This window comes from Eublepharis macularius, chromosome 1 (assembly GCF_028583425.1).
Source record: "Eublepharis macularius isolate TG4126 chromosome 1, MPM_Emac_v1.0, whole genome shotgun sequence".
In the NCBI taxonomy this organism is placed as follows: Eukaryota; Metazoa; Chordata; class Lepidosauria; order Squamata; family Eublepharidae; genus Eublepharis; species Eublepharis macularius.
Window position 1 is genome coordinate 232880308 of NC_072790.1, and position 25430 is coordinate 232905737.

At 44.2% G+C, this 25430-nt stretch overlaps 1 protein-coding gene across 2 annotated transcripts in view; it reads left to right on the forward strand.

Annotated features, from left to right (window-relative positions):
* BSCL2 (BSCL2 lipid droplet biogenesis associated, seipin) overlaps positions 1-25430 on the forward strand; it is a 29243-nt gene extending 3813 nt beyond the window's left edge. The window contains exons 4-12 of one of the 2 annotated variants that reach the window (XM_054992769.1): positions 2728-2871; positions 5670-5705; positions 9716-9850; positions 10771-10868; positions 13233-13374; positions 17124-17196; positions 19450-19530; positions 21468-21533; positions 25094-25430. In XM_054992769.1, coding sequence (XP_054848744.1) covers positions 2728-2871; positions 5670-5705; positions 9716-9850; positions 10771-10868; positions 13233-13374; positions 17124-17196; positions 19450-19530; positions 21468-21533; positions 25094-25254 — 936 coding nt within the window. In that variant the 3' untranslated portion in view covers positions 25255-25430. The remainder of the gene's footprint in view (positions 1-2727; positions 2872-5669; positions 5706-9715; positions 9851-10770; positions 10869-13232; positions 13375-17123; positions 17197-19449; positions 19531-21467; positions 21534-25093) is intronic. The other variant, XM_054992777.1, reaches the window with a different exon arrangement.

Here is a 25430-nt window from a genome sequence, read left to right on the forward strand (position 1 = left end):
ACCGCATTCCAGCTGAAAAAAACCCCTGGAACCGAGGATTTCGTGTGGGTGTAACTGCAGTTTCTATGAATGCATGATGAGCACTTCAGGTCTTTGTGCCATGGATTTCAGTATCATCTACTCTGATGGCCAGCAAGTCTTTCGGGAGGAGGCTCGCTCTTAATAGCTACTGCTATAGGATCCTTTTGGATGGTTATCCCAGAACCAGAATCTAAGATCAAACTGCTGAAGAGGCAGTGATTAGAAGCACCCAAAAGGCATCTCCTCCCCCAAACTAGCATTAAAAGTATGCGTTTTAATGTGCTTTATCTTCATGCAAATTTTGAACTTCTATATGAGCAAAAAATTCTACATTCTTTTTTAAAGAATGCAGCAATATATTTGCAGAGCTGAGTATTCAAAGCATACTTTACTATTGTAATCCTGTTGGAAAGGGGCTTCTGGCATAGCTTAGAGCCCAGTGGTAGCTTTCTTACAAAAAGGTAGATGGGGATTTGAGAGGAGGTGGATGAACTTGGAAGTTTTTTTTCTTTTTCCAAGATTAAACTTGAAGAATAATAACAATAACAAAATTCGATGTATATACCACCCTTCAGGACAATTTAATACCCACTCAGAGTGGTTTACAAAGTATGTCATTATTATCCCCACAACAAAACACCCTGTGAGGTGGGTGGGGCTGAGAGAGCTCTAAGAGAGCTGTGACTGACCCAAGGTCACCCAGCTGGTTTCAAGAGGAGGAGAGGGGAATCAAACCCGGTTCTCCAGATTAGAGTCCTGCTGCTCTTAACCACTACACCAAACTGGCTCTCCTTAGGTATTTGTTATAGACTTATTTCCACTGCCATCACAAAATTGGAAATCATGAAAGTTTATATCATCTTGCTAGAAACAGACTTCTCAGAAATTGTGATTGTTAGGATCTTGGGCCATTAGTGTTTACCAAGTCTGTTTAAAGTAATGCTTCAGTTCAAACAATGAGAGTACTATCTCATTTCTTTTAAGTTCAAGTAAATGTTCGTATTTCTCAGTCATCAACTTCAGCACCACTAGCCAGGATAATAGTGTATATGGAATCTATGGAATAATGAGGCTTACCAAACAATATCATTAATATAATAACATTTTTGGGTTACAACAAAGAATAGATCACCTGTGCTTCTACAGAAACTCAAAACTCCTGTGTTCTCTAAGCCCTACTAGACAGGTTTGTATACATTTTCTAGGCCTGACATGAGACAAGAGGATAGAACAGGATCCCCAGTCTTTTTGAGCCTATGGGAATTCTGACCCCAAGTGCAACCACAACATGGCCACCATGGGAGGAGGAGCCAACCACAAAATGGCTGCCATGAGAGGTGGAGCCAGACAGAAAGGAAACCCAAGTGCAGATGAGTAATTTTAAAAAACACACTGGGAAAGAGCAGTGAGAGAGAATAAAACCAATGCTGGAGCGATAGGTGCCCTCAAACCAATGTTGTTTTAATGCACAGCCAATCATCTCCACTGGCCCAATCCGAAGCACCACACATTTTCTAAAAACACTTGGTGAGTGCCACGGACACATTGGGAACTCCTGGGATAGAAGTTCACAAGCTTCATCAAATATTTTTTTATAATATTTTATAAATGATTTCATCTCTAATGGGTTTGAAGTCTGCAAGAATAAACAATGGAGATAATGCACAACTTAATAGAGTTGGCTGTTGTAGCAGGACCTCGCTTGGGGGGGGGTCCCCAGATGTTTCACTAGCTTTTGTTTTTTTTGCTTCAGAGGGCCCACAAAATACCTGTTTAGAAATGTGCTGGGTGTTTAGCTTCTGTGTGAGGGTGGGTCTCTTCTCCCCTGGTTTTCAATGACAACTTTATCCTGATTCTTCTTGTCAGCATAGTTAAGAGAGAGGGGGGGAGGGGGAGGGGGAATATAAATCCAGGTGCACTATTCTTACCATAGCCCCGTAAAGCGGGGCAGTGTGGTTATTCCCATATTATAGATGGACTGATGGCAGGCAGAGAGAGGCTTGTTTGAAAGCCACCCAAGAGAGTTGCCGTTCAAGGCAAGATTTGAAGCAGAATCTTTCCTCGTATTCTTAGTCACTGTGCTAGACTGGTACTCGGCAGCCATGCAGTGAAGTCTATACAGTGTGTTGGACCACAAAACACTTCCCCAGTCTGTCCTCCCTCAAGTCCTGATGTTGGTTCTTAGTGGCCTAGTTGGAGAGGCCTCGGACTTTGCTAAGGCTCTTCCTTGCCAAGTCTGTGTCAAGTTTACTCTGCTCAGGCATGCCTCTGTTACCAGTCCTTGTGGGATAGCGTCTGTTTTTGAAGTGGGAAGATGAACTGGATGATCTGATAGGCCAGGATTCCCCAACTTTGAGCCTGTGGGCACTTTTGGAATTCTGGGGAAGGGTAGTGCAGTCACAAAATGGTTTCTGGGAGGATTATTTAGGAGATCGCAAACTGTTCTCTTATGAAAAGGGCAAATATTTCTGAATGGGCACTCTCAGCATCTCTTACGCAATGGAGGTGGAAGCCTTGTGTCTGCTTGGGGGATGAAACAAGGGGCAGACCGTCCTGGCATCCATGAATGCTGCTTTGGGGATCACTGTCAGCAGAGTACAGAGGTTGGCTTTCCTTGATCAGGCATCATTTCTTTATCAAATTAAACGTGTTCCCCGAATTGCTCTGCAAGAGGAGTCTTCCCACTAACATGTTCTGTGCCTGCAGGTCCTCATGTATGGCCAGCCGTATCGCATCTCTGTGGAGCTGGAGCTGCCGGAGTCTCCTGTCAACCAGAACCTGGGGATGTTCATGGTGGTCATATCCTGCTACACCAAAGGCGGCCGCGTCATCTCCTCCTCAGCCAGAGCCGTATGTTGCCAGGGATGGGAGTGGGTGGGCGAGGAATCGCTGCAGTGATACCCATTTCTGACTCTTTTAGGAACTTCTCTGTTGTCTTCTGTAGGCACTCCACCTTCTGGGAACAAGTATACCTGGTTCTTCCTCTTCTTATGAAAGGGGTGTATGCTTTAGATAAAATCTGGCAAATGGTGACGTTATCTGGAATGATGCCTTCCTAGTTCTGTAGCTGCCCCCATAAACGCAGTTTAATTTTGCAGTTGGACTTAGCTCAGGTACATGGTCCCACATGTTGTGGAGCATGTGAACAGAGAGACAGCAGGCCTTGTAGAAAGAGAGGGACTGTGGGTCTTGTGAAGTTAAAAATCATAACTCCTGGCCTGGAAACTTGAACACGATTAATTTCTCAGAACCTCACTGACGACAAACAAAGGGAATGTTACTCCCTACAATGACCTACTTGTGACCACAAGACATAAAAAGTTACCTGTTTAAGTCATGCTGGGTATAAGCTTATTAGCAAGGGTTAGCCACAACGGCAAAACAGAACCTCCATTTTTAGAGGCAGTGTACCTTTGTGTAGGAGACACAAGAGGATGGTTCTCTGTCCGGCTTCTGTTAGCTTCTTAAAGGCATCTGGTTGGTTGTTGCTGAAAACAAAATGCTGGGCCCTTGGTCTGATTAATATGCAGTTCTTAAATAAAACTTCTGCCTTCTGTTTCTTCCCAAGCCCCCCTCCCCCAGTAAACATCCTGGGTTATTTGTGCGTTGTGAGGCACTCTGTTATACTGATCATCGTTTCAGGACCTCTCAGAATCTGGCTAAATATTAATAGTTCTACGAAGCTGCAGATAGCCCCTAGGAATTAGAGAATAGGGGATATAGCTCTTTTTTTGTTAAAAAATAAATTACTGCAATTTTTAAAATACCTTTATATTACTAAAGATATATTAACTAACAATTTTTATCAAAATAAGTTGAAATTCATCTAGGACCAAAGTCTCATAGTAGGTAAAACATTAACCAAAAAAAGGACCAATTTCTTTATTCTGCGAGTCTGGCCAACAGTAGAAGCAAAAGTAAAACTTATTTTTTTGGTAATAAATCTGCTTGAGGAAGAGGGTCAAATTCCTATAACAACGATCAGTGTGTTTGTGGGAGAACAGCAGTACTAATTTGCAAACCAAAATAGGTCAGCTTCAGAAAGATGCTGTGGGGGGAAAAAAGTGAACATTTGTTAATTAAAGCACTCCATTGCTGTGTCTTAAAAGATGATGTTCATATAGCTAAATTAGGGGAGAGACTAGCTCAGTGGTAGAGCATCTGGTTAGTCCCAAGTTCAGTTCCCAGAACTTCTGCCTGAGACCCCAGAGAGCTATAGCCAGTCAGAGTAGGCACTACCAATCTTGATATGTCTGGCTTGGTTTGAGGCAACTTCATGCGATCATAATGCACTAGGCATTTTTTGTGGAATTGCTGCTGTGCTTTGCTGTCTTTACATCGCTGGTTTGTGGCGTGGCTTCCTTTGGCTTTTTGTCTGCTTTGTCTTATGTCTGACACACTACAAATATCTGTATTTTCATACATGCTAAAAACATTACAGCCATCTCTTTTCCTCATTGGCTGGCCATTTCTTGTCTCTTTAATGATGTGGGAGGGTTGTTTTTTTCTGTGTTTTTGTGGAGGGTTAGTCCAAGGACTTGGTTCCAGTGACAGACTTCTACTAACAGAAGGGGGGGATGATTTTCACTGACTATCCTCCTGTCCACTCTCTGCCCACTCTCTGCAATTCATGCTGCAGTGAAACAGGGAGGAGAGGAAGTCCCATTCCACTGACAGAAATCCCTTCCATCTGCGGAACTTTCCACTGGATCCAGACCCTCAGCCTGATTCTGCACACGGTGGATAATGCACTTCCAATCCTCTTTATAGATCATTTGGAACAGATTTTTTTGTGTGCGGAACAAAAAATCCACCTCAAACTATTGATCAAGTGCATTGAAAGTGCATTATCCAACCTGTGCGGAATCAGCCCATGATATGTAAATTAAGCCTCTGTGTTCAGAGGCCGTGTATTTCTGGATGCCCGCTTCTGAGGCAAACGGGGAAGCATTGGCCTTTGTTGAGCCATTTGTAGATGTTTTGAGGGATATCTGGTTGGCTGCTATAAAAAACATAAGCTGCACACTATATTTTATTAAGACCAACCAAAATAATGCAAAATAGTATGTGGACTTTGAAGTTCTCTGGACCTCTTCATCACTTTGATATTTAAAAAGGCAGGGTGGGGGAATTTTTAAGTCTGCTTTGCATCTTGTGTGGAATCCCAGATTTGCATAAGTGGTAGTGCTGAGTGAAGCTGCTGTTAGGTTACACCTTTTCCCTTCTGGGATGAACAATTATAAAAACCAGCGATTAGTCAAGTGAGAAACAGGCGTTTGGAATAGGTGGCCTGATCGAGCAGGGCTGGCCTTGCATTAATAGAGTATGTGTGTTCCTCAAACACGTTAGCCATTCTGAGTGCTTTAACATATATCCACTTTTTTCTGGTACTTTTTTGAAGCTTGCATCTGTTCTACTTATGGGTGATTATACAAATATAAATGAGAAATTTCCCCCCTTTTTTTCATAAGAATTCCCATTTTCATTGCAGAACAAATATTACTTTTGCTGCCAGTTTGCTCAATACCCTTAATTCAGTTCACATCTAGTGGGGATGTTCTCTTCCAGTAGCGTATTATAATTTTTAATTTTTTTAAAAAAAAAGAGCGCAAGCTAAGCATAATTGCTGTTCTCCGCTTAATTCCCAGAGCACGGGATATTCTCCCAAGGTTGCAGGCAGACATGTAAGTAAACAATCATATTTAAAGATACTTAAGCACTTCCTCTCTAGTTGATAGTTCTACAGACATTAGTGACATGGTTCAGAAAGAATGGGAAATTGTGGCTGGCTAGGATGTAGAGGGGCCTGGAGAGATTTTTAAGTCAGTACCTCTTCTCCTTTCTTTAAAAAATATAAAACAAAATATAAAAGGCATCGATGAGATAAATCATATCAAGCTAGGATAATAAGTAAAATATAAGCAAATAGTCAACATATTACCCATATAAGACTATGACATTTATGCATCTTAAAATTTCTAATTTGATGTATTCATCTGGTTTAATCCTATTCCACAATAACATGAACAGCTGTTCAGTTTTGAATAAATGCAGTTCATAACAACTCCTTCCTTCCTCGCATATGTTCACAGGCTGTTTTTCTTGTCCACTAACATAACAAGACCAGCATTTCCAGAGTCAGGTATCTGTTGTGGACAGGGATTTCTGTTTCCAGCTTTCTCCCCAGTCTTAGCCTTGCTGATGTTACCATGTAACGTTCCAAATATTCATACTTTTTTGTGCATCATTCCTGCACTAAACTCCGTGAAATAATTCTTTTGTTGTGCAGTGTCTTACATCACAGGTTCTGTCTCTCCTCTCCTCCTGCACAGCCAACTAATGAGCTAGTTGGGACCAGTGGCTGAGTGATAGAGCACAGGATTTGCATCCAAAAAGTCACAAATTCAGTCCCTGCCATTTTGGGAAGGGCCTTTCTCTTTCTAAACTGCAGAACAGCTGTTCCCAGACAGAGTAGATAGTAATGTAGCTGGGAGGCCTAATGTTCTCATAGGTGTAAGGCCAGAATTTGCATTTTGTTCTTTCAGATGGAGCAGGGGACTAGGGATTATGCTATCCAAGTAAGTGGACTGAAACTTTCAAGGGCAAGGATTGTAGGATCTTAACCTCCCACCCCTTTGAGCTATTTCCAGTTTTGAGAAAGTTATTTCCATTGTCAAGGAACTTGGTTGTACTAATAGTTGCACCAATTGGATGGCTGCAGTGGGCAGGGAGAAGGGGACAAAATCATTTGTTTCCTTCTGTTCCGTGAGCAGGGCTGGCGCCACCGTTGAGGCCATGAGGCGGGTGCCGCGGGGCCAGAGGGGGGGCCAGGGGCAGAGGCACGCGTCCTGTGCTGCTGCCAGCTAGCCCCACACTGCCGCCTGCCTGGCAGACACAGGCCAGGAACAACAGGCAGCCGGGGCAGCGTGCGGCACGCGGGCGGCCTCTTCGCTCTGGCCCAGCCCCGCGCCGCTGCCTGGCAGACACGGGCCAGGAACGACAGGTGGCCGGGGCAGCGCGCAGGCGGCCTCCTCGCTCCTCCCCAGCCACCCACCGGTGGCACTGCATGATGCCGTCATCACGAGATGATGTCATCACGCAGTCCGGGGCCGAGGGTGGCCTCCAGCGCCAGAAACCCTGGCGCCAGGGCTGTCCGTGAGTGCATCTCTGTTCATACAAGAGGCAAAAAAAGAGTGATCTTGTTCCCTCCATCCTCCCCAATATAGTCACCTGATCTATGGCAGCTATTAGTATGCTTAAGTTCCTCGACCCTGAGAATAAACTTTCCTGGGATCAGAAACAGCTCTAGAGAGGAGGACGGCGAAGATCCTGGACAGTTAGAGCTTTCCTCTGGTGGTTCATGGGATCTCAGGCACTGTTTGGTTTGTGCTTTCCTGGCAAACCCAAATTGCAGGGTTCCCTGGTTCAGATGCAACAACAAATTAGTTTGCTGTGGACATCCTTCCTTAATAACTTCTGGTGGAGGAGGCAGCATGCAGGCTCATGGGTCCCCCCAGACTGCACTCAGCCAGTATGGTTTCTTTTATTTTTTTATATATATATATATATATATATATATATATATATATATATATATATATATATATATATATATATTACTCTGAGAATGGAGTCTGTTGAAGGAAGCATCGGAGGCTGAGAGTGAATTAAAAACAGAAATGTAAACTTTCTGGAAATTTTGAAGCTGTGGTAGAAAAGTCTCCTTTTTTGAAGAGGTACGAACTGAGATATATGCAATACTTGCTGTCTGATCAAACCTAAAATTATTGCTCCAAACAATATAAGATGCATTGTTGTTGAACTGGTTAGCATAAAAATGACACTATTTGGCATGCTGTAACATTCTCCAGGCAAAATTACAAAAACATCCGATACTAAAAGAGATCTGCAAACTGCTGCATCCTCGGCTACCTTGGCATCAGCTTTTGCCATTTGAGTAGTCAAAAAAAACCCCCTCAGAATCTGGATTTTCTAAAGAAATGGTTATTTGGATAAACTGGTTCATAGTCATAAAAGGTTATGCAGTGTATTCGGATGTTAAACTTTACAAACTGGAAATTTTGAATTATTCAATAGTGTAATATCATACAAATTATCATATAATTTAGATGAAGTTAGTCTTCCTAAACAGGTTAAATGCTTGAAAAATGTTATATATGCCTACAGTATACATAAGAATTACCGTCATCTAATGTTGTAGATTTACATTGTGCAAAAATCTTCACACTCCACAATCTTGAGTCAAACCGTGTCTATAAAAACCACTTAAGAGTTTTTTGCTGCTCCCCAAAGTTTCTAGTTTTTCCATGGGTTGGGGGTAGAGTTGGTAATAGAGAAATGTTTTTCTGGGCCTGTCTTGTTGAAGGTTCCACTTGACCCGCTCAAGCCCTTGAGGTCTTATCCAGTCTTCAAGTGTGAGATTTTGGTGGGTAGGGTGGGATTGCTAACTTGCCAGCCTCCTCCCTGAGTAACTTGTTGCAGCCCTCCTGTTATAGTCAATTAATAAAGAGGTGAGCATTTTTATACAGGTCTCAATGTTTACAACTCAGTGGACCTCCAAAACATGTTTCAGGAATTTTAGTCATGTCTCATTCCCTAAATCAATATGGCTTTCCTTTAGAAATGCTTGTATATAAATATATATATTTTTTATTAAAATGTAATATGGCTTCTATGAAGTCTTCAGATTATGGTACCATAGGTATGGTGTAAGAAGAGCCCAGCTGAATCGGGCCAGAAGTCCATCTAGTCCAGCATCCTGTTTTTCACAGTAGCCAATCAGATGCCCTTTGGCGGGCCGATCAGGCTGGTATAGAGACCCAGGCTTCCTTGTGCTGTTGTTGTGCCCGCTCCTAGCAATTGGTATTCACAGCTAGGCTGCCTCTAAATAGGAAGGTTTCATTTAGCCGTTATAGCTATTGATGAATTTATCCTCCATGATGCCAAATTGAGCCAGTTGTGCAGGAGAAAGAGTGGCTTATAAATTTGTTTAAATACATATGTAAATACATTGATGGAAAAGATTTGTAGCCTGTGGTTCTCTTCATCCGTAGCTTCAGAGGTGGCTTACAGCATATAAACAACCAATAAAGTGGCTTAACAATGTAATAAAAATCAGCACAAAACACAGCAGCCTAAAAAGATTTAAGATCTTTTAACAACAAATCTTGCATTGTGTTAAAGTCACTAGTAAAGTCAGCACAAAAGAACTACCTGCGTTTTGTCAAATGAAAACAAAACAAAAAGCAAGGTGAATAAATGACAGAAACACTCCACCAGAAGCCTGGAGGAAACAAGGAGCAGTTTTCACCAGGTGCCGAACACTTATATAGGCTTGGTGCCAAACAAACAACTGTGGGGTTGAGGTGCCACTATCAAAAAGGCCCTGCATCACGCAAAGCAGAGTTGCTGCTGGCTATCCTAACCATTATGCAAGCCAGCCAACTCAAAGCGTCTGTAATCAAAAAAGAGTAGATAATTTTTAACTGGGGGAAGTGAAAGCATCCCAACGATATAAGTGTTGCTCACAATGGCAGCCAAGTGCCTGAGTTTGGTGGGTCTATTTATGTGTGGTTTAGTTGTACTCTTACCCAACTTGGTTTTTTTAAAAGAAGTCCTAAAGTGATAAAAAACCAAAGCAAATATCAGTAAAAGTATTTATTTTCTTGCCTAGGCAATGCTGCACTACCGTTCAAGCCTGCTTCAGATTTTGGACACCGTAACTTTTGCCGGCCTCTTCTTGTCGGGTTTTTCAGAGCAGAAGCAAACTGTGGAGGTCGAGCTGTTTTCAGACTACATGGAGGACTCGGTGAGGGGCAGCGGGGGTTCCATCCCCTGGTTCTTGGGGTCTGAAACTCCCCAAATACTGCAGCCCATAGCACCTTAAACACCAAGATTTTCAGGGTATAAGCTTTCGAGAGTCAAAGCTCAATAAATATCTGAAGAAGGGATCTCTGATTCTCAAAAACTTGCACCCTGAAAATCTTGTTGGTGTCTAAGGTGCCACTGAATTTAAATCCTGCTGTTCTGCTGCAGACCAGCACGACTACCTACCTGAAACTATCCCCAGATCTTGACTCCTGTTTAGTCACTTCCAGTGCTGATCTCCCCACTCCGCCCCACCGTCTTGCAGCGTGTGAAAGCAAATGGGAAGTAGCTAATGTTCCCTTGACTTTCTGGTGAGTTTCCACTACAGGGATCCGGCCAGTCAATGCGGAAACTGAATGCTCCTCTTAGGCCTTTGCCGCCTTTCTTCTGAGTCTGGTGCAAGTAGTTGCCAGAGGCAGCTGGTTTCTCCCCTCTTGGTGTGACGTGTTATTGATTCATTATATTTCTGTACTGCTTTTTCTCATTGCTCAAAGTAACTGATGTGAGGGGGAAAGGAATATGTGCTGCTGCCCTAGAGGACACATGGGAGGTGAGGGTGGGGGACGACGACACGTTGTCTTCATAGGGCTTTCCTCAAGGCTGTTACTCTTGCTAGAACCAGTCATCTAGATAAGTGTTCCCCCAAACATTATCACAATACTGAATTTTAGCAGAATTAGTCAGGAGATCATGCCATGAAAAAAAAAACATGGTAGGTTTTTATCCAATTTCTGCAAGCAATCTTAGGGTTGGATAAGGCCCGGAACAGGAAGGAGACATGGCCTAGGAGAAAGCACTTTTCAAGCTGCTCTTTTTGCAAGGAATGGCTTACTGATTTTACATCTCCTTCCTTCCTTCTAGTATTCTCCGACAATTGGTGCAGTAATTGAGATCCAAACCAAAAGGATTCATATTTATGGGGCCCAGCTGCGAATTCATGCTCACTTCACTGGCTTGCGGTAAGGACTGAGCAGCCAGAGTGAAATACTCCAGGAGGTGGTAGCAGGGTATCTTCAGTCTTGACTGGTGTTGGGAGAGAACCTCTTGAGATGCTTCCTAAGGGGCCCCTGTTATGAACAGAGGTTTGGGGCCTTGGTGTGTAAGGCCTCCTTAAATATAACACCCTTTAATATAAACAAATAAAAATATAGCTAAGGTTGGGAAAACTCCATGCCTAGGCAATCCAAATTCCATCCAGTATAAATCAGGCCAACTGAGCAGATGGGCATAATGTGTCAAGGCATAATTCTCCTTTTTTTTGTTTTAGTTTGGGGTATTATATAGTGGTTTGTGCTGGCCTTAGTGAAGAACAAGTAGTTGCGCGGGGTGTGGAAATCCTGCCTTCCCACGTTCTCACTTCTGATAGGCAGTACCTATATACCTGAAAGTACATCTTCAATACCGTGAGGGCTAGAGATTTGAGTATTTTTAGTTACAAACTGAGTTTCATGCCAAACTATCTGCATCAACATTCTATCTTTTGTTGTTGTGGTGTTCTTTACTTTCCTCCTGTATACAGTAAGGTGAGCTTTGGCGAGATGGATTGTGGCTCAGTGGCAGAGTATCTCCTTGGCCGCAAAGTGTCCCACATTCAGTCTGTGGCATCTCCAGTTGAATGATGTCAGGTAGCACCTGTCAGGAAAGACTTTTCTCTGCCAATCAGAGGTGGCAATACTTTGCCAGCTGGGCCAGTGGTCTCACCTTGTAGAAGGCGGTTTCACAAGTTCTCCATCAACATTGGGGCCTAAGATAGCTTACAAAACAAACAAAATTACTACAGAAAGGCCCTCAAGGTGATTGGGACAGCAGCAAGCTCACTTTTCCTTCCTGTTACACTGGTGGAGGATTTAAGAGGGAGTGGAGAGAGCTGAGGTGGGGGGGTGTGAGGCAGTTGGGACGGGCCTTTCTTCCAAATGAGGAAATCCACATAGCCTCCTATAATTTGGGGAGTTGTTTTGAAATAAACACTTTACCCCTCAGTTGCTAAATGTTCTGATGGGGCTTTGGGTACTCTGCTGTGAGGTAAGATTTGTGGAGAGTAAGAAGAACTCAGATCAATGAAGCAGGATATTTATAAAGATAACAAAGGTCTATTTATGTACAGGTTGTTCTTTAAAGAACAGATCAGCAGCCCAGGTATCCCAACATTCAAAGGAGACACATGGCTGAGCTTACCACTTGCCCACCATTGGTGGGCAATCTCCCAGGTGTTTGACTGGTTGCCCGCTGATCGCTGATTATGGCAAACTCCCCAGCAATCGCACGCCATTGTCAGGTAACCCGGGAAAGTATGCACCGGGTGCACTTCCGGCAGGGGATGACAATGCAACTTCTTGAAGTGATGTTGTTGCGCCAGCCACGAGCATGCTCCCATGCATCACTGGGACTAATTTTGGCCCCAAATGGGCTAGAATTAGCCCTGTGCAAAGTGCAGGAGCACTCTCATGGCCGGAGTGATGTCACTTCCCAGAAGTGATGTCACGCCTCCCTGGGAATGTGCGTGCACGCATAGAAACTTCCATAGGGAAGTCCCGGCCTCCCCCCCCCCCTTCCTCTTGGAGGGTATAGGGACCTGGGAACCCTAGCAGAGGTACATAAGCTAGTTACGGCTTCAGTTTAAGATTTTAATGCTTTCAAGTACAGACAGGCTTTCGCTGACTCGCCACTAGGTTAGATCCTCTCTCTCACACAGGGTTCCACGCACACCAGCCTCCTCTTTCTCAAGAGTCAGACTAAAAAGTACAAAGTCTGCTCATCATCAGAGACAGTCCTCACAACTCTGTCCTCTCCCAGAGATAGTTAAACCACTCTGCCACAACACCAGGCAGAATTATACACAAAACTGATTGCACTGTCCCTGAGGCAGGCCTAAATTACGGCTGCGTTTCCCTCCTCCATTCCATGGCTCCCCTCCCACCCCATACAAAAGGTGACTGAATGCAGGGGCAGCCCTCTCGTAGCCTCACAGATGAAACAGCTTAGTGGCTGTCTTACTGCTCAGGAGCAGTACAGCCTCTTGTCCATCCCACTGTTCACATGTATCCTTGAACAGAGTGTAATGTGTTTGGAAGCACTTCCTGGAGCTCTACAGTAAGAAGAAAACGCTTGTGAGAGATTTGAGAATATCAAGTTGAAGCCTATGGAGCTGTTCTACTAATAGATATGCTTTCTTTCTCCCAGACAGCCCGATATTTTTTGGAGCCATAGTAGAGAGTTCCTGGAAATAAAGGGATGATGATAAAATAACTTACAAAAGCACAACATAAGGGACTGTACCAATGCATAACTGTAACCCTGCTTCCCTTCTGGTCCATCTCTCGCAGGTACCTGCTCTACAATTTCCCGGTCACCTCCGCCATCTTGGGTGTGACCAGCAACTTTGTCTTCCTCAGCGTCCTCGTCCTCTTCAGCTATCTGCAGTGGATCTGGGGCACTGTGTGGCCCCGAGACTCACTTTCTGTACAGGTGGGAGATGAGACTTTCCCAGGGCACGATGGGGAAGAAGTTGGTGGTGAACTACTGCTCGTAAAAAGCCTCAGCGCTTCCTTTTTATTGAAAGTTCTGTGCCGCATGGAACTTTTGGACTCACAGTATCCATTTTAGGAATTTTGTGGTTGTAAGAAAAGGCTAGCTTCTAGCTGTGTTTTTTTAAAAAAAATCATAGCCCAGGAGGACTCTCAGTTTACGGCTTCCAAGTGAATTACAGTATAAAAAGAAGCAGTGAAGCAACGAAGTAACAAAAAACAGCAGGGAACACTCCTCTGTCAGTCTAAAAAGATTTAACATCCCCAACAATAAGAGCAGTACAAACTCCCTATCAAAACAAGAGAGGGGAAATAGACCCCAAAGAGCCCCCCCCACCACCACTTTACCACAAACCTTGGCAGGAGGAGTCTTTCCTGGTGTCTAATACAACATAACCTTAGAGTCAGGTGAACACTTGAAGAGAGGAAGGCCTAAAGTCAAGGTGCCACTGTCAGAGGCCCTGCCTCAAGAGGCTGTGTGGAGAAATACAATAAAATGGTCCAACAGTATCAGACAAAACATGAAACTGTTGATCAAATGTTTTAATAATCACCAAGAAGTGGAAATGGTAGAGGACTGGGAGAATAAAAACACCTGGTACATAAAAGCTTGTGAACTCTCTGCCAGGTGAATTTCTGTGGGGAGAGAGTTCAGGGCACCCCTACTGAGAAGGCCTCTGGAGTTCTTGCCCACCCAGCCTGTGAAATTGGGTGCATGCCGAGCAGGAAGATCTTAACTGACAAGCAAACTCATATTTGGTCATCCTCTTTAAAGCCCTAACACTGGGGTTGTACCCTGAGGTAAATTGTCTACTGAATTAACGCTTCCCAAACTGACAAGTCGTTCTCCATGATATGCGATGGACAGCAGCCCTTCTGCTGGAATCTGAACTAGCTGATGTTTTGGAACAGTCTTTTAAAGGTAACCCCACACAAAGTAGATGGCAGCGATCTAAACTGACCGTGATCAAAGCATGGATTACAGTATTCAAGTGGACCTTCCCAGAAAAGGTTACAGCCTAGGGCTGGCTCAGTGCACCTTGTCACCCTACACCGCCGCCTCCTGTGTTGCCCCATCAGACTGCAGAGGCCTTCTACAGCCCATCCTGGACTCAGATAAGGGCCGAACGCATCCTCCCCTGCCAGCCCACTAGATCCAAGAAGGGCTGTAGATATGCACTTCAGCTTATCTTGGAGCCAGTGGCAGCAGCACAGTTCTGGGAGGTGGTGGCAGGCACCCACAATGCCTGCTGCTGCCTTCCATGTGCTGTCTTCTGCTGATCTGTGGCAAGGACAGTTGTATCCACAAGCTGCCCTGAGTGGAAAAGCAAGAGCAAAACACTCAAAACTGGGGAGTGAATACTTGTTCCCCAGAGCAACAGCCACCACCACAACTCTCTAACCATCAGCTTGGGACCAAGAGCCAGTTTGGTGTAGTGGTTAGGAGCGGCAGGACTAATCTGGAGAGCAGGGTTGTACTCAGAACAGACTGATGTGTCAATCCCCATTTCATGTTCCTTCAACCAGAAATTCCTTGTCTGGATGGATCTTGAAGGGGTTGTCCCTTGGTCATCTCCAGGCAACGGTTCATATCATCCATGCTCTTGTTTGATGCTGGGAACAGGAAAGGAATAGAGTCGAGTGTCCGTCACAGAATCACAGAGTTGGAAGGGGCCATACAGACCTCCTAGTCCAACCCCCTGCCCAATGCAGGATGAGTCTAAAGCATCCCTGACCAATATTCATCTAGCCTCTTCTTGAAAACTTACTGAACAAAGGAGGAAATTCCTAAGAGACCACTAATACAATAATGAAGATTGTCTCAGTATAGATAAATACAATTTATAGGTCAAACCAAGTGTAGCAATATTTTGGTCAAAACATATGTAATAATATAATATCCTTCTACTACAATTGAGCAATGGTTTGTTCATATCACAACCAGAGCCTGTGGAGAAATCACATTACTAATCAATTATCACAATGTCCCTTTCAGGTAAGTATCAGTCATCTGTTGATTTCAATAATTGTCTCTTTGATGTGTTTTTCTGTTTTTAGGCAGGATTTCCGCTGATATCCAACGATGGGTGAGTATGGGTCTTTTTATGTGAGGCAATGGTGATTCTCTATGCCATGGCATAGAGAAAATGGCATAGAGAGCCACCATTGCCTCACATAAAAAGACCAGGAAGAATGGAGCAGTAGAATTCTTGACTTGAAAAAGCAACTGCGAAACGGGCTGTCTAAAGAGCTGGCGCACCCTTTGCCAACTGCCCAGGAGATTTGGGAATTTTTCCTCCTGGAGCATACTCACCCATCGTTGGATATCAGTGGAAATCCTGCCTAAAAACAGAAAAACATATCAAAGAGACAATTATTGAAATCAACATGATTGATACTTACCTGAAAGGGACATTGTGATAATTGATTAGTAATGTGATTTCTCCACAGGCTCTGGTTGTGATATGAACAAACCATTGCTCAATTGTAGTAGAAGGATATTATATTGTTACATACGTTTTGACCAAAATATTGCTGCACTTGGTTTGACCTATAAATTGTATTTATCTATACTGAGACAATCTTCATTATTGTATTAGTGGTCTCTTAGGAATTTCCTCCTTTGTTCAGTGTGTATTTGGGACCACTTTCCCTCATTGTTACTATATCTTCTTGAAAACTGCCAGTGAAGGGGAGCCCACCACCTCCCTAGGCAGCTGATTCTACCTTTGAACTACTATGACCGTGAAATTTTTTTTCTTAATATCCAGCCAGCACCTTTTTGCATGTAATTTAAGCCCATTGCTTCGGGTCCTGTCCTCTGCTGCCAACTGGACCAGCTCCTTGCCCTCCTCCAAATGGCAGCCTTTCAAATATTTAAAGAGAGCAATCATGTCCCCCTCAATCTCCTCTTCTCCAAACTAAACATTCCCAAGGCCCTCAGCCTTTCCTCATAAGGCTCAGTCTCCAGCCCCTGATCATTCCCGTCACTCTCTTCTGCACCCTCTCGATTTTGTCCACATCCTTTTTGAAGTGAGGCCTCTAGAATTGCACATGGTGCTTCAGGTGCGGCCTGACCAAGGCAGTATAGACAGGGACTGTGACCTCCTGCGATTTCAGTCATCACAACTGAACCAGAAAGTCTGAAATGGTGTCTGCTGAAAGTGCAAAGAGGGCACTGAGGGAGGGCTTCGGTGTACCCTGCTCTTATCTGCCACATTTTTATCCCGTCCTTCCTCCAATTTGGTCAGAGCAGCAGTCATGGCCTCCTAGTGGGGTAAGGTTAGGTTGAGACAGTGAATGGCCCGAGTGAGCTTCACGGTGGAGTGGGAGTTCGGCCGTGGATCACCCCAGACCCAGTCCAGCACTGTAACCCCGACACCACAGTGTCTCTCTTCTACTAGTGCTGTGCCACTGCAGCATCACTGTGCCCCTCCAACACTACTACTTTCCTCCTCTTGATTAAAAAAAAAAAATCTGCATTCCTTCCAAGCCCTTGCCAGAATATTTTAACACCAGGGGAAATTATAACGTTCCAATTCGAATAATACAAATTGAATATTTGCGTAATTGAATTTAAGCAAGAAATTTCAGTTGGGACGTGTGTGTTTGTGTGTGTGTTTGTGTGGCTGGATGATGATGGAATTTGGACCAGGGTGCTCATTGCTGGTCTACTGTGCCCTCCTACAGGTGTCTGGCCAAGAAGGATCTGGCACACAGCCGCGAGAAGACGTACGCAGGCGGGTTGTGATCCCCAAAGCAGGTAATGCTGGAAGGGGAGTAGTTTTCAAGAGGGTGGGGAAGTCTGTAAGCAGGGGCGGTGAGTCAAGTGCATTTTTGGAAGGGTGTGTGTACAAAGCAGGTGGTAGTCCGGCCATCACCTGCTCCTTGTGTGGCACCCCTGTGTTCTCTCAATTTACCCGTGGCCGTGAACATGTCAGCTCTTGTCCATCCAAAATGCTGTCGTTCAGTTCAGACATTACTCTAAAGAGTGTTCAAGTAACCTAAATTGGGACTTGGTGTAATTGTCCGGCTAACCAGAATTGTAACTGAGCTTGCTCCTGTTGTGGGTGCTAAGTTTGCTTTGGTGTGGTTTCTGACTTTTTAAAAAAAAGTTTTTATTTAATTGTGCACATTAATAGGTACAATATTGAGAGAAAGTCATTAAACATTGATAACTAAGAAATCTGTTACATATTAATAATTTACATGCCCTTATAACCATGAATTTTCTTACAAATGAGTATTGCAACTTGGATTTCAATTAAAGGTTGATATACGAAATGATAACTTAAATCTTAACCTTATTATAGAGGATTTATAGCATAAACATAGACGGTTGAACTACTTTGATAACAATTAGATTATTAATAAAAATACTGTTTAAGGAAGATTTTTTCAATATATATAATCAGGGCTTTTTTTCTGGGAAAAGAAGAGGTGGAACTCAGTGGGTTGCCATCAGAGAAAATGGTCACATGGCTGGTGGCCTCGCCCCCTGCTCTCCAGACAGAGGGGAGTTTAGATTGCCCTCGGTGCGGAGGGCAATCTAAACTCCCTCTGTCTGGAGAGCAGGGGGCAGGGCCACCAGCCATGTGACCATTTTCAAGAGGTTCCGGAACTCCGTTCCCCCACGTTCCCCCTGAAAAAAAGCCCTGTATATAATAATGATTAAATAAGTATTATTATGAAGTCAAACCTTTTACCCATCGATTACAGATATTAATAGAAGAACCAACAATGATAATATATACTCATTATTGTAACCCTTATAAACCTTGCTAAAGTAACCCCCTTCCCCTCTCCCCTCCCTCTGTCCCCTCTTTACTAAATAGTGCTATTTAAATTGGATTGATTAAGTTGCTTAATAACAGTTCTCTATAGCCCAAGAGTAGACTATTTGGCCTACTGCTACCAACTTGGAGGACTGTAAATAACTGGAGGCCCTGTCCGTGAGCTCCATTCCCTCCCCACCATACCTCTAATCCGATATTAAATATATGCATTTTGCAGTCATAACATTTTACAGGTTATTTTAGTTTGCTGTCAACTTGGATTTTAGTGTGGCTTCTGACTTGACAAACTCGAGTTGGGGCTGCCCTCTTGCCTTCAGTGGCTGCTTGCACCCACAGTTTGAAAACAGTCTCGCAGCACTTAAACCACGGTTTTCTCTTTGCTTTGAGCTTCTGACCCACATCATGGCGAAGAGCATAAGAGTCTCACTGGATCAGATTAAAGGTCCATCTAGTCCAGCATTCTGTTGCCCAGCCAAATTATCTAGGTTTTTATATTCTGCTGGTGACTCAGAAGTGGTTTACAAAAAAAATGTGCAGACTGACTCCAACACTGGTCCTGGATCTTATGGGGCAGCTCCCTCAGGATCGCAAGCTTTGAATCGTGATCCCTTTTGGCCCATGCCAAAGGCTCATGCCTCTGAAAAGTCCCCAAGCAGGGAACGGAGACAACAGACCTACCCCAGACCTTCATTAAGCCTTTGACCTCTGTCTATTGCCTTTTTAAAACACCCTTTCTCCAAGTTCCCCCGGGCAGCATAGAGGCAGCCTTGTGGGGTAGGTCAAGCTGAGAGAGCATGACTGAGCTGTGGATTTGAACCCAGGGCTCAACAGTCACAGTACACTATTTTGCACTGTTTCTCACAGTGCAGCTTTCCCAGAGCCAACATGGCTAATAGCCATGGATGCATGTCTCCTCCTCCATTTAAACTCCAGGCCACTGCTGTGTCTTGTGGCTGCAACTTGTATTGATTTATTATTTATCTACTTTATTAGGCATTTAGCCCGTCCTCCCCACTAGCAGGCTCAGGGCATGTCACAGCATAAGTTGATTGTGATTTAGAAGTTGTATAAGTTGGTTGTGTTTTGTGTGAAGAAGGGCTGTGTGTTACGGTCAGCACAAACCATGCTCTGGTTTTGAGGTGTGAACCTAGCGGACTTAAGCTGAAATCTGAGATGCATGGTGTGTATACCAGTTCATGCTCCTCCCACTGGTTCTGCAGGTGCTGAGGAAGCAGAGGAGGTTCCCCCGACACAACCCGAAGATGTGGGGGCTGCTGAAGGCACAGAGCTGTCTGAAGCAGGTATGGGCTTCAGTGGAACTTGGACCCCTTAAGGAAATAACTTGGCAATGGGATCAAACTGAAAGCCCTTCTTGTCCGACATTCTGCGGTTTCCAAAGGGCCTGCCTGGATGCTGCTAAGACGCTTGGGTGTCTGTGGGTGAGAATACTGCTCAGCAAGTGGCATCGGCTGTGTGGATTTTTTTTTTTAAACCCATGGAAGTAGGTAGGGGAGGGACTTGAAAGCAGACTGGCATCAGGAGCGAGAGTTCACCCTGGGAAGATCTGACCCTCTGGGTGGGTACTCTGCCAATGGCCTCTCTGGTGCCAATGGATTCCATCAAGAAATAATTTCCTAACTTGGGCCAGGACTTGACACACCAGAGGACACCCAGTTGTGGGTGGAGGTCTACTTTTAACACAGAACATGCCACACTGGGGAGGTAGAGCTACTTCTTCACCCCCTTCCTTAAATATGACGGCCCCACTACATCTAGTGCAGTCTCGGGATAACTCGGACACCACCGCAACCCACCGCGATGGCCACCCACCCCTTAATGATCTGGAAACGCTGATGCTGCACTGTTGCCAGTTTGGTGTAGTGGTTAAGAGCGGCGGAACTCTAATCTGGAGAACTTGGTTTGATCCCCCACTCCTCCCCTTGAAGCCAGCTGGGTGACCATGGGTCAGTCACAGCTCTCTCAGAGCGCTCTCAGCTCCACCAACCTCACAGGTGATTTTTATGGGGATAATAATAACATATTTTGTAAACTGCTCTGAGTGGGCGTTAAGTTGTCCTAAAGGGCGGTATATAAATCTATAATCATCTATCTGTATTATTATTATTAGTGCTAGTGTGGAGGAGGAGTGGTCCTGATTGATCCCTTAGCTTGGAGACTATTAAGAGCCCTGTGGTGGGCGAGTGGAACTATGACTGCTTTTCAAGCTTTAAAAATCAGAGTTTATGCTTTCCTCATAAGAATATATTCCAACCTTTCTTAATGCTGATATTTTTATCCTGCCCTTCTTCCAAGGAGTTGAGGGCAATGAAGTTGTTCCCTCCTTCTCTAATTTACCCCCACACATCTGTGAAGTAGGTTGTATTGAGTGACTGGCATGTATAAGCTTCATAATAATAATAACACTCGGTTTATATACTGCCTTCAGGACAACTTAACGCCCACTCAGAACAGTTTACAAAGTGTGTTATTATCCTCACAACAATCATCCTGTGAGGTGGGTGGGGCTGAGAGAGCTCTGAGAGAGCTGTGACTAGCCCAAGGACACCCAGCTGGCTTCAAGTGGAGGAGCAGGGAGTCAAACCCAGTTCTCCAGATTAGAGTCCTGCTGCTCTTAACAACTACACCAAACTGGTTGGGGGAGTTGAACAGGGCATCTCGCTGGTCAAAGTCGGGCACACTCTTCCATCCCACTTGATCTCATTGCACCTCTGCCTATTACATCCAGGATTGTATACTCCACTGGGTACTAGAACAGAAAACTCAAATTTGGCTCCACCTGCATCAATTATGCAGAATTCAGGGTTTTCTTGGTGCAGAATGGGTATCGCTTTTGCATCCTTACTTTGCATAATCCTACAGTTTTGTTGCTAGTTAACTTAATTCATTCTCATTTGGTTAGCCAGTGTGGGAGGAGCAAGGCCTCTGAAGCTGCCCCCACCACTGGGTCATACCAGCCTCTTTGCGGTTGCAGGAGACAATTACTGACATGCTTTCTTAAGCGCAAGGCCTAGAAACTTCCTGGCTGGGGGAGGGATGGCAAGTTGAATGTTGTATATGCAACTCCCTTTAGTACTCCTGCTTGGATCTCCAAATATAGCCTTGAGTTGGGGGGGCGGGGGGGGGGGGTTAAAAAGTAGAGCCGACAGAACTTTATGCACACGCTTACCCAGGGTTGGTCTCCCTGTCCTGACTTTGGATTTCTCTTGATTTCACGCAGCTGCTGAGATGCAAGCCAAGAAGAGCAACGTTGGAGAACTTGATTCTGGATCAGAAACGAGCCTAGGTAAGGGGGGGGGGGGTATTAAAGGACGGCAGCCTCCTTGTGATCCCTGCGTAAGAGCTGCCACCATAGACTTCCATAGGTCCATGCCTGTATGTAGAGAATGCAATGCCCTCCGGAGCTGTAGCCAGCTTTTCCTTGCTAAGTGGGGCTGCCGAAATTCCAAGTACATCTTCAAGCAAATGGAGAATCAGTAGTTCCCTCGTAATTCATGCTTGCTCAAGTACAAAAGCTTTTACGTCTTCATAATGGCAGGATTTGAGTCCAGTAGCACCTTAGAGACCAACAAGATTTTCAGAGTGTAAACTTTTGAGAGTCCGAGCTCCCTTCTTCAGACACGAGTCTTTATAATGGACATCTTACTTAGGCTACAGTTGGCCCTTTTAGGAACCCTAAAAAGTTATCATAGTTGGTTCAGGATCATTTAATTATTTTATACCCCACCTTTCTACCCAATGAGTGACTTGCATTGTTCTCCTCTCCTCTGTATTATCCTCACAACAACCTTGTGAGATGGGTTAGGCTAGCATGTGTGACTGTCCCAAGGTGGTTTAGCAAGCTTCAGTGGCAGAATGAGAATTCAAAACAGGGTCTCCTAGATTCTAGTTGGATGCTGACCACACTGGCCCCCAAACAAAAGGATGATGGTGACTAAAAAATCCATCTTGAGCCAGGGGAATTGCGGCCTGGCACAAGTGGACAGGGCAGATGGATGGAGTTTGGAGTGCTGTCACTTTCAGGGTCTCTTTCTCTCTGAAAAATTGAGGGATTCGGACATCGCCAGATGAATGGTTGGCTTTGCATTATCCCAGCAAAATGTAAAAACAAAATGTCCCAAGACTTGATACTAAACATGAGAGGGCTGATCTATTAATACAAATTAAACTTAATTACACCCTTTCATTTTATTTCTGTGTATATTCACTAATGAACACCCAGCAAAACAACAGGGTAATATTGCAAAGTGCACATTTGGACTGATTTGATGATATCTCCAAAAGAGAGGTAATACAAAGCAATCTCCCAACAAGAATGTGAAACTTAAATACATCATAGATTACTGGCTCATTGCTGTGTAATGAGCTGTGCTTTGCTGAGTTAATTTATAGATTTTTTTTTTTTGGTCTAGAACGGACAACGTACAGCTTTCTGTTTTGTCATGGTGATAAATTCTTTACTTTAAAAAAAAAACTGTACCCTGCTGTTGCAAAAATAGCAAGTTTGTTTGACCTAGTGTGGTTTGCCCAAATAGCTACACCAGTCCAGAGAACTTCAAAAAGGACAGAAGTTTTATTTCAGGAATAAAGGGGTGCAAAGTATAGGTAGCAAAAGTTCTGAGCCCACTCAAAAATGGCGGGGAGGATCTTTTATACCTTGCTTTTCTGAGGCAAAGCCCATCTTCCTCCTGAAGCAATGCCCACCCTCTTTTTTCATCTGCTTTTCAGCTCCTGTTGGAATTTTTCTACTTGCTTATCTTACTGGTCTTAACTGGCCGGCTCTGTTTACTGCTTTCTGTTTTCTCGCTGTCTCAGCTATTCCCTGCACACTGAAGGCCAAGCAAGCCAGCTGTTTCGAATCACAGGCTGGTAATACGGCTTTTCCTTCGCTCGTTTTGCTCACAATTCCTCCCATTAGAAGCTAAACTGAAGTGTTAAGTGGAAGCGATGGCTGCTTTATTGTTATGCTGAGCGTTAGACTGAAGTTGCCTGTGACTTAAACAAATCCTGGTAACCCATAGACATGTGCGGGTTGGTGCTAACCAGGAGGAGCATAGAGTCCAGAGGCTGGGAATACAATACCTACCACAACATATGCAAATTGAAAGAACAGAGATTCCAAGAAGAGCCCCAACGGCAGGTCAAAGAAGGGCTCCCCATCCTGATGTCTGGGAGAACAGGGAGCCCCACCAAGGGCTGGAAAGCTGTTGCTTTGTTGCCTCCCAGTCCTGAACCGTCTTTTCAGCTGATAAAATATGGTGTTTTGAGTTATGGGGGAGATAATATAGCATTCTTTTTATATAAAAGCTCACAACCCCCCTTGGGCAGCCAGTATATAGTCTAAGCCCAAGCGTTTTCTACAGCACTGCCTTTCCACTTAAATAGAATTTTTTAAAAAATTCCTCAGGGTAGCTTTAGTGAAATGAAAATCTTTTGAAACTGAGAAAGCAAAATTAGCAACGCCACTTCCTGCAGCAATCCAGAGGTCATAAAACTTCAGGAGGTCATGATGATTAAATGCACAGGCCGGGAGGAAATGATGGTGCCATGGCAGATCTCCCTGCGGAGGAAGTTCAAAACACGAGACGACACCACAAAAACGGCCCTCTTTCTGTAATGGTTACCTGCCTGCTTTCCAAAGGCAAGGGCATTTCATAAAACAGTCAGAAAGATCATTTTAATTCTCGGTCCGTTCCGATTCCCTCATCCCAGCTTTTTCTCGAACTCAGTTCAAGCCAGACACACAGAAATATCCATCTTGAATCTTGGTGAGAAAGGCCAGCTATAAATTAAGTAAATAAATAAAAGCTTCTGTAATCAGTACCGTACACTGTGTTTTCTCTATATGCTTTACTCGTACCCTACTGCATACATACATACAGAGCTGCTTTATACCTAATTATTGGTCCAGATGGCTCAATATTTTCTGACTAGCAACACCTCTCCAGGGGCTCTAGCAAACTGAGGTTCCCCCGCATCTGCCTTGAAATCTTGTAACTGTCAAGGACCTCTTTCGAGAGAGATCCAGTTTGGTGTAGTGGTTAAGAGCAGTAGGACTCTAATCTGGAGAACCAGGTTTGATTCCCCACTCTTCTGCTTGAAGCCAACTGGGTGACCTTGGGCCATCACAGTTCTTCCAGAGCTCTCTCAGCCCCACCCGCCTCACAGGGTGATTGTTGTGAGGATAATAACAACACACTTTGTAAACCGCTCTGAGTGGGCGTTAAGCTGTCCTGAAGGGCAGAGTATAAATCAGATAAAACCAAAACTGTAAGCGAATTGCATCCATGCTAGCCATTTAGCCTAGAAATTGCTGACATTGATTCATTTGCTCAGTTTTAAGAGAGCCAGGTTACGTTGTTGCCATCTCATTGCATTCCAGGTTTTTCCCCATTGTCTGAAAACAGATTAGACAATACAATTTGTGGAGATTTCTTTTAACACAAAATACAATGGCAGCACCAAATTGACTGTCCACACCAGAAAAAATGCTATTGAGGGGCTAAAATCCCTTCAAATTTTCCTCCTTTTTTCTGTTCTGGTTTAATTATCTCCTATTTTATCATGGTGTCCTGAATCAATTGGACACCTTCCCTGTCCTCTCCCATGATAATTATTTCCTGCTTTTCTCTTTGCCGCCATTGCCGACTTCTTTATAGTGCGCTTGTGAAATTACAATAATAAATAAAATAAAACTGAATGGTGCTGTAAGGTGAAAAGTAATGTGTTAATTCTTCCCCCTCCTCCAAACAAGTGCTGATAAGCAGAGGGCTGTTCCAAGCCTGCCAGAATCTTAACTGTTTCAAAAAGTACTATATAGAAAATATTTCTTTTACTTTCCTGCAGAGACAGAGTTTGAGACCGTGGACAATTCTTCGCTGCTCACAGAGGCCAACTTCCCAGTCCCTTCCCAGGAGAGCGATCCTTCAAACCTGCTATCTTCAGAAGGAAAGGCCCCTTCACCAGGCACAGAGATCCGCCAGAGAAGTGTTTGCTCTAGTTCTTGAGAGGTCCTGGTTGCTCAAACCCCCCTCCCCTCGGCATTTGCACTTCTAATAGCATACGCCCAGCACAGGCCTTGCTTACCCTAGGGAAGCTCCGGCTCCCAGCTTGTGTTTACATTCCAGCCCCTTTATTGCCCGGAGACACTGTAACTTAATAAAATTTATCTGCTAACCGTTAA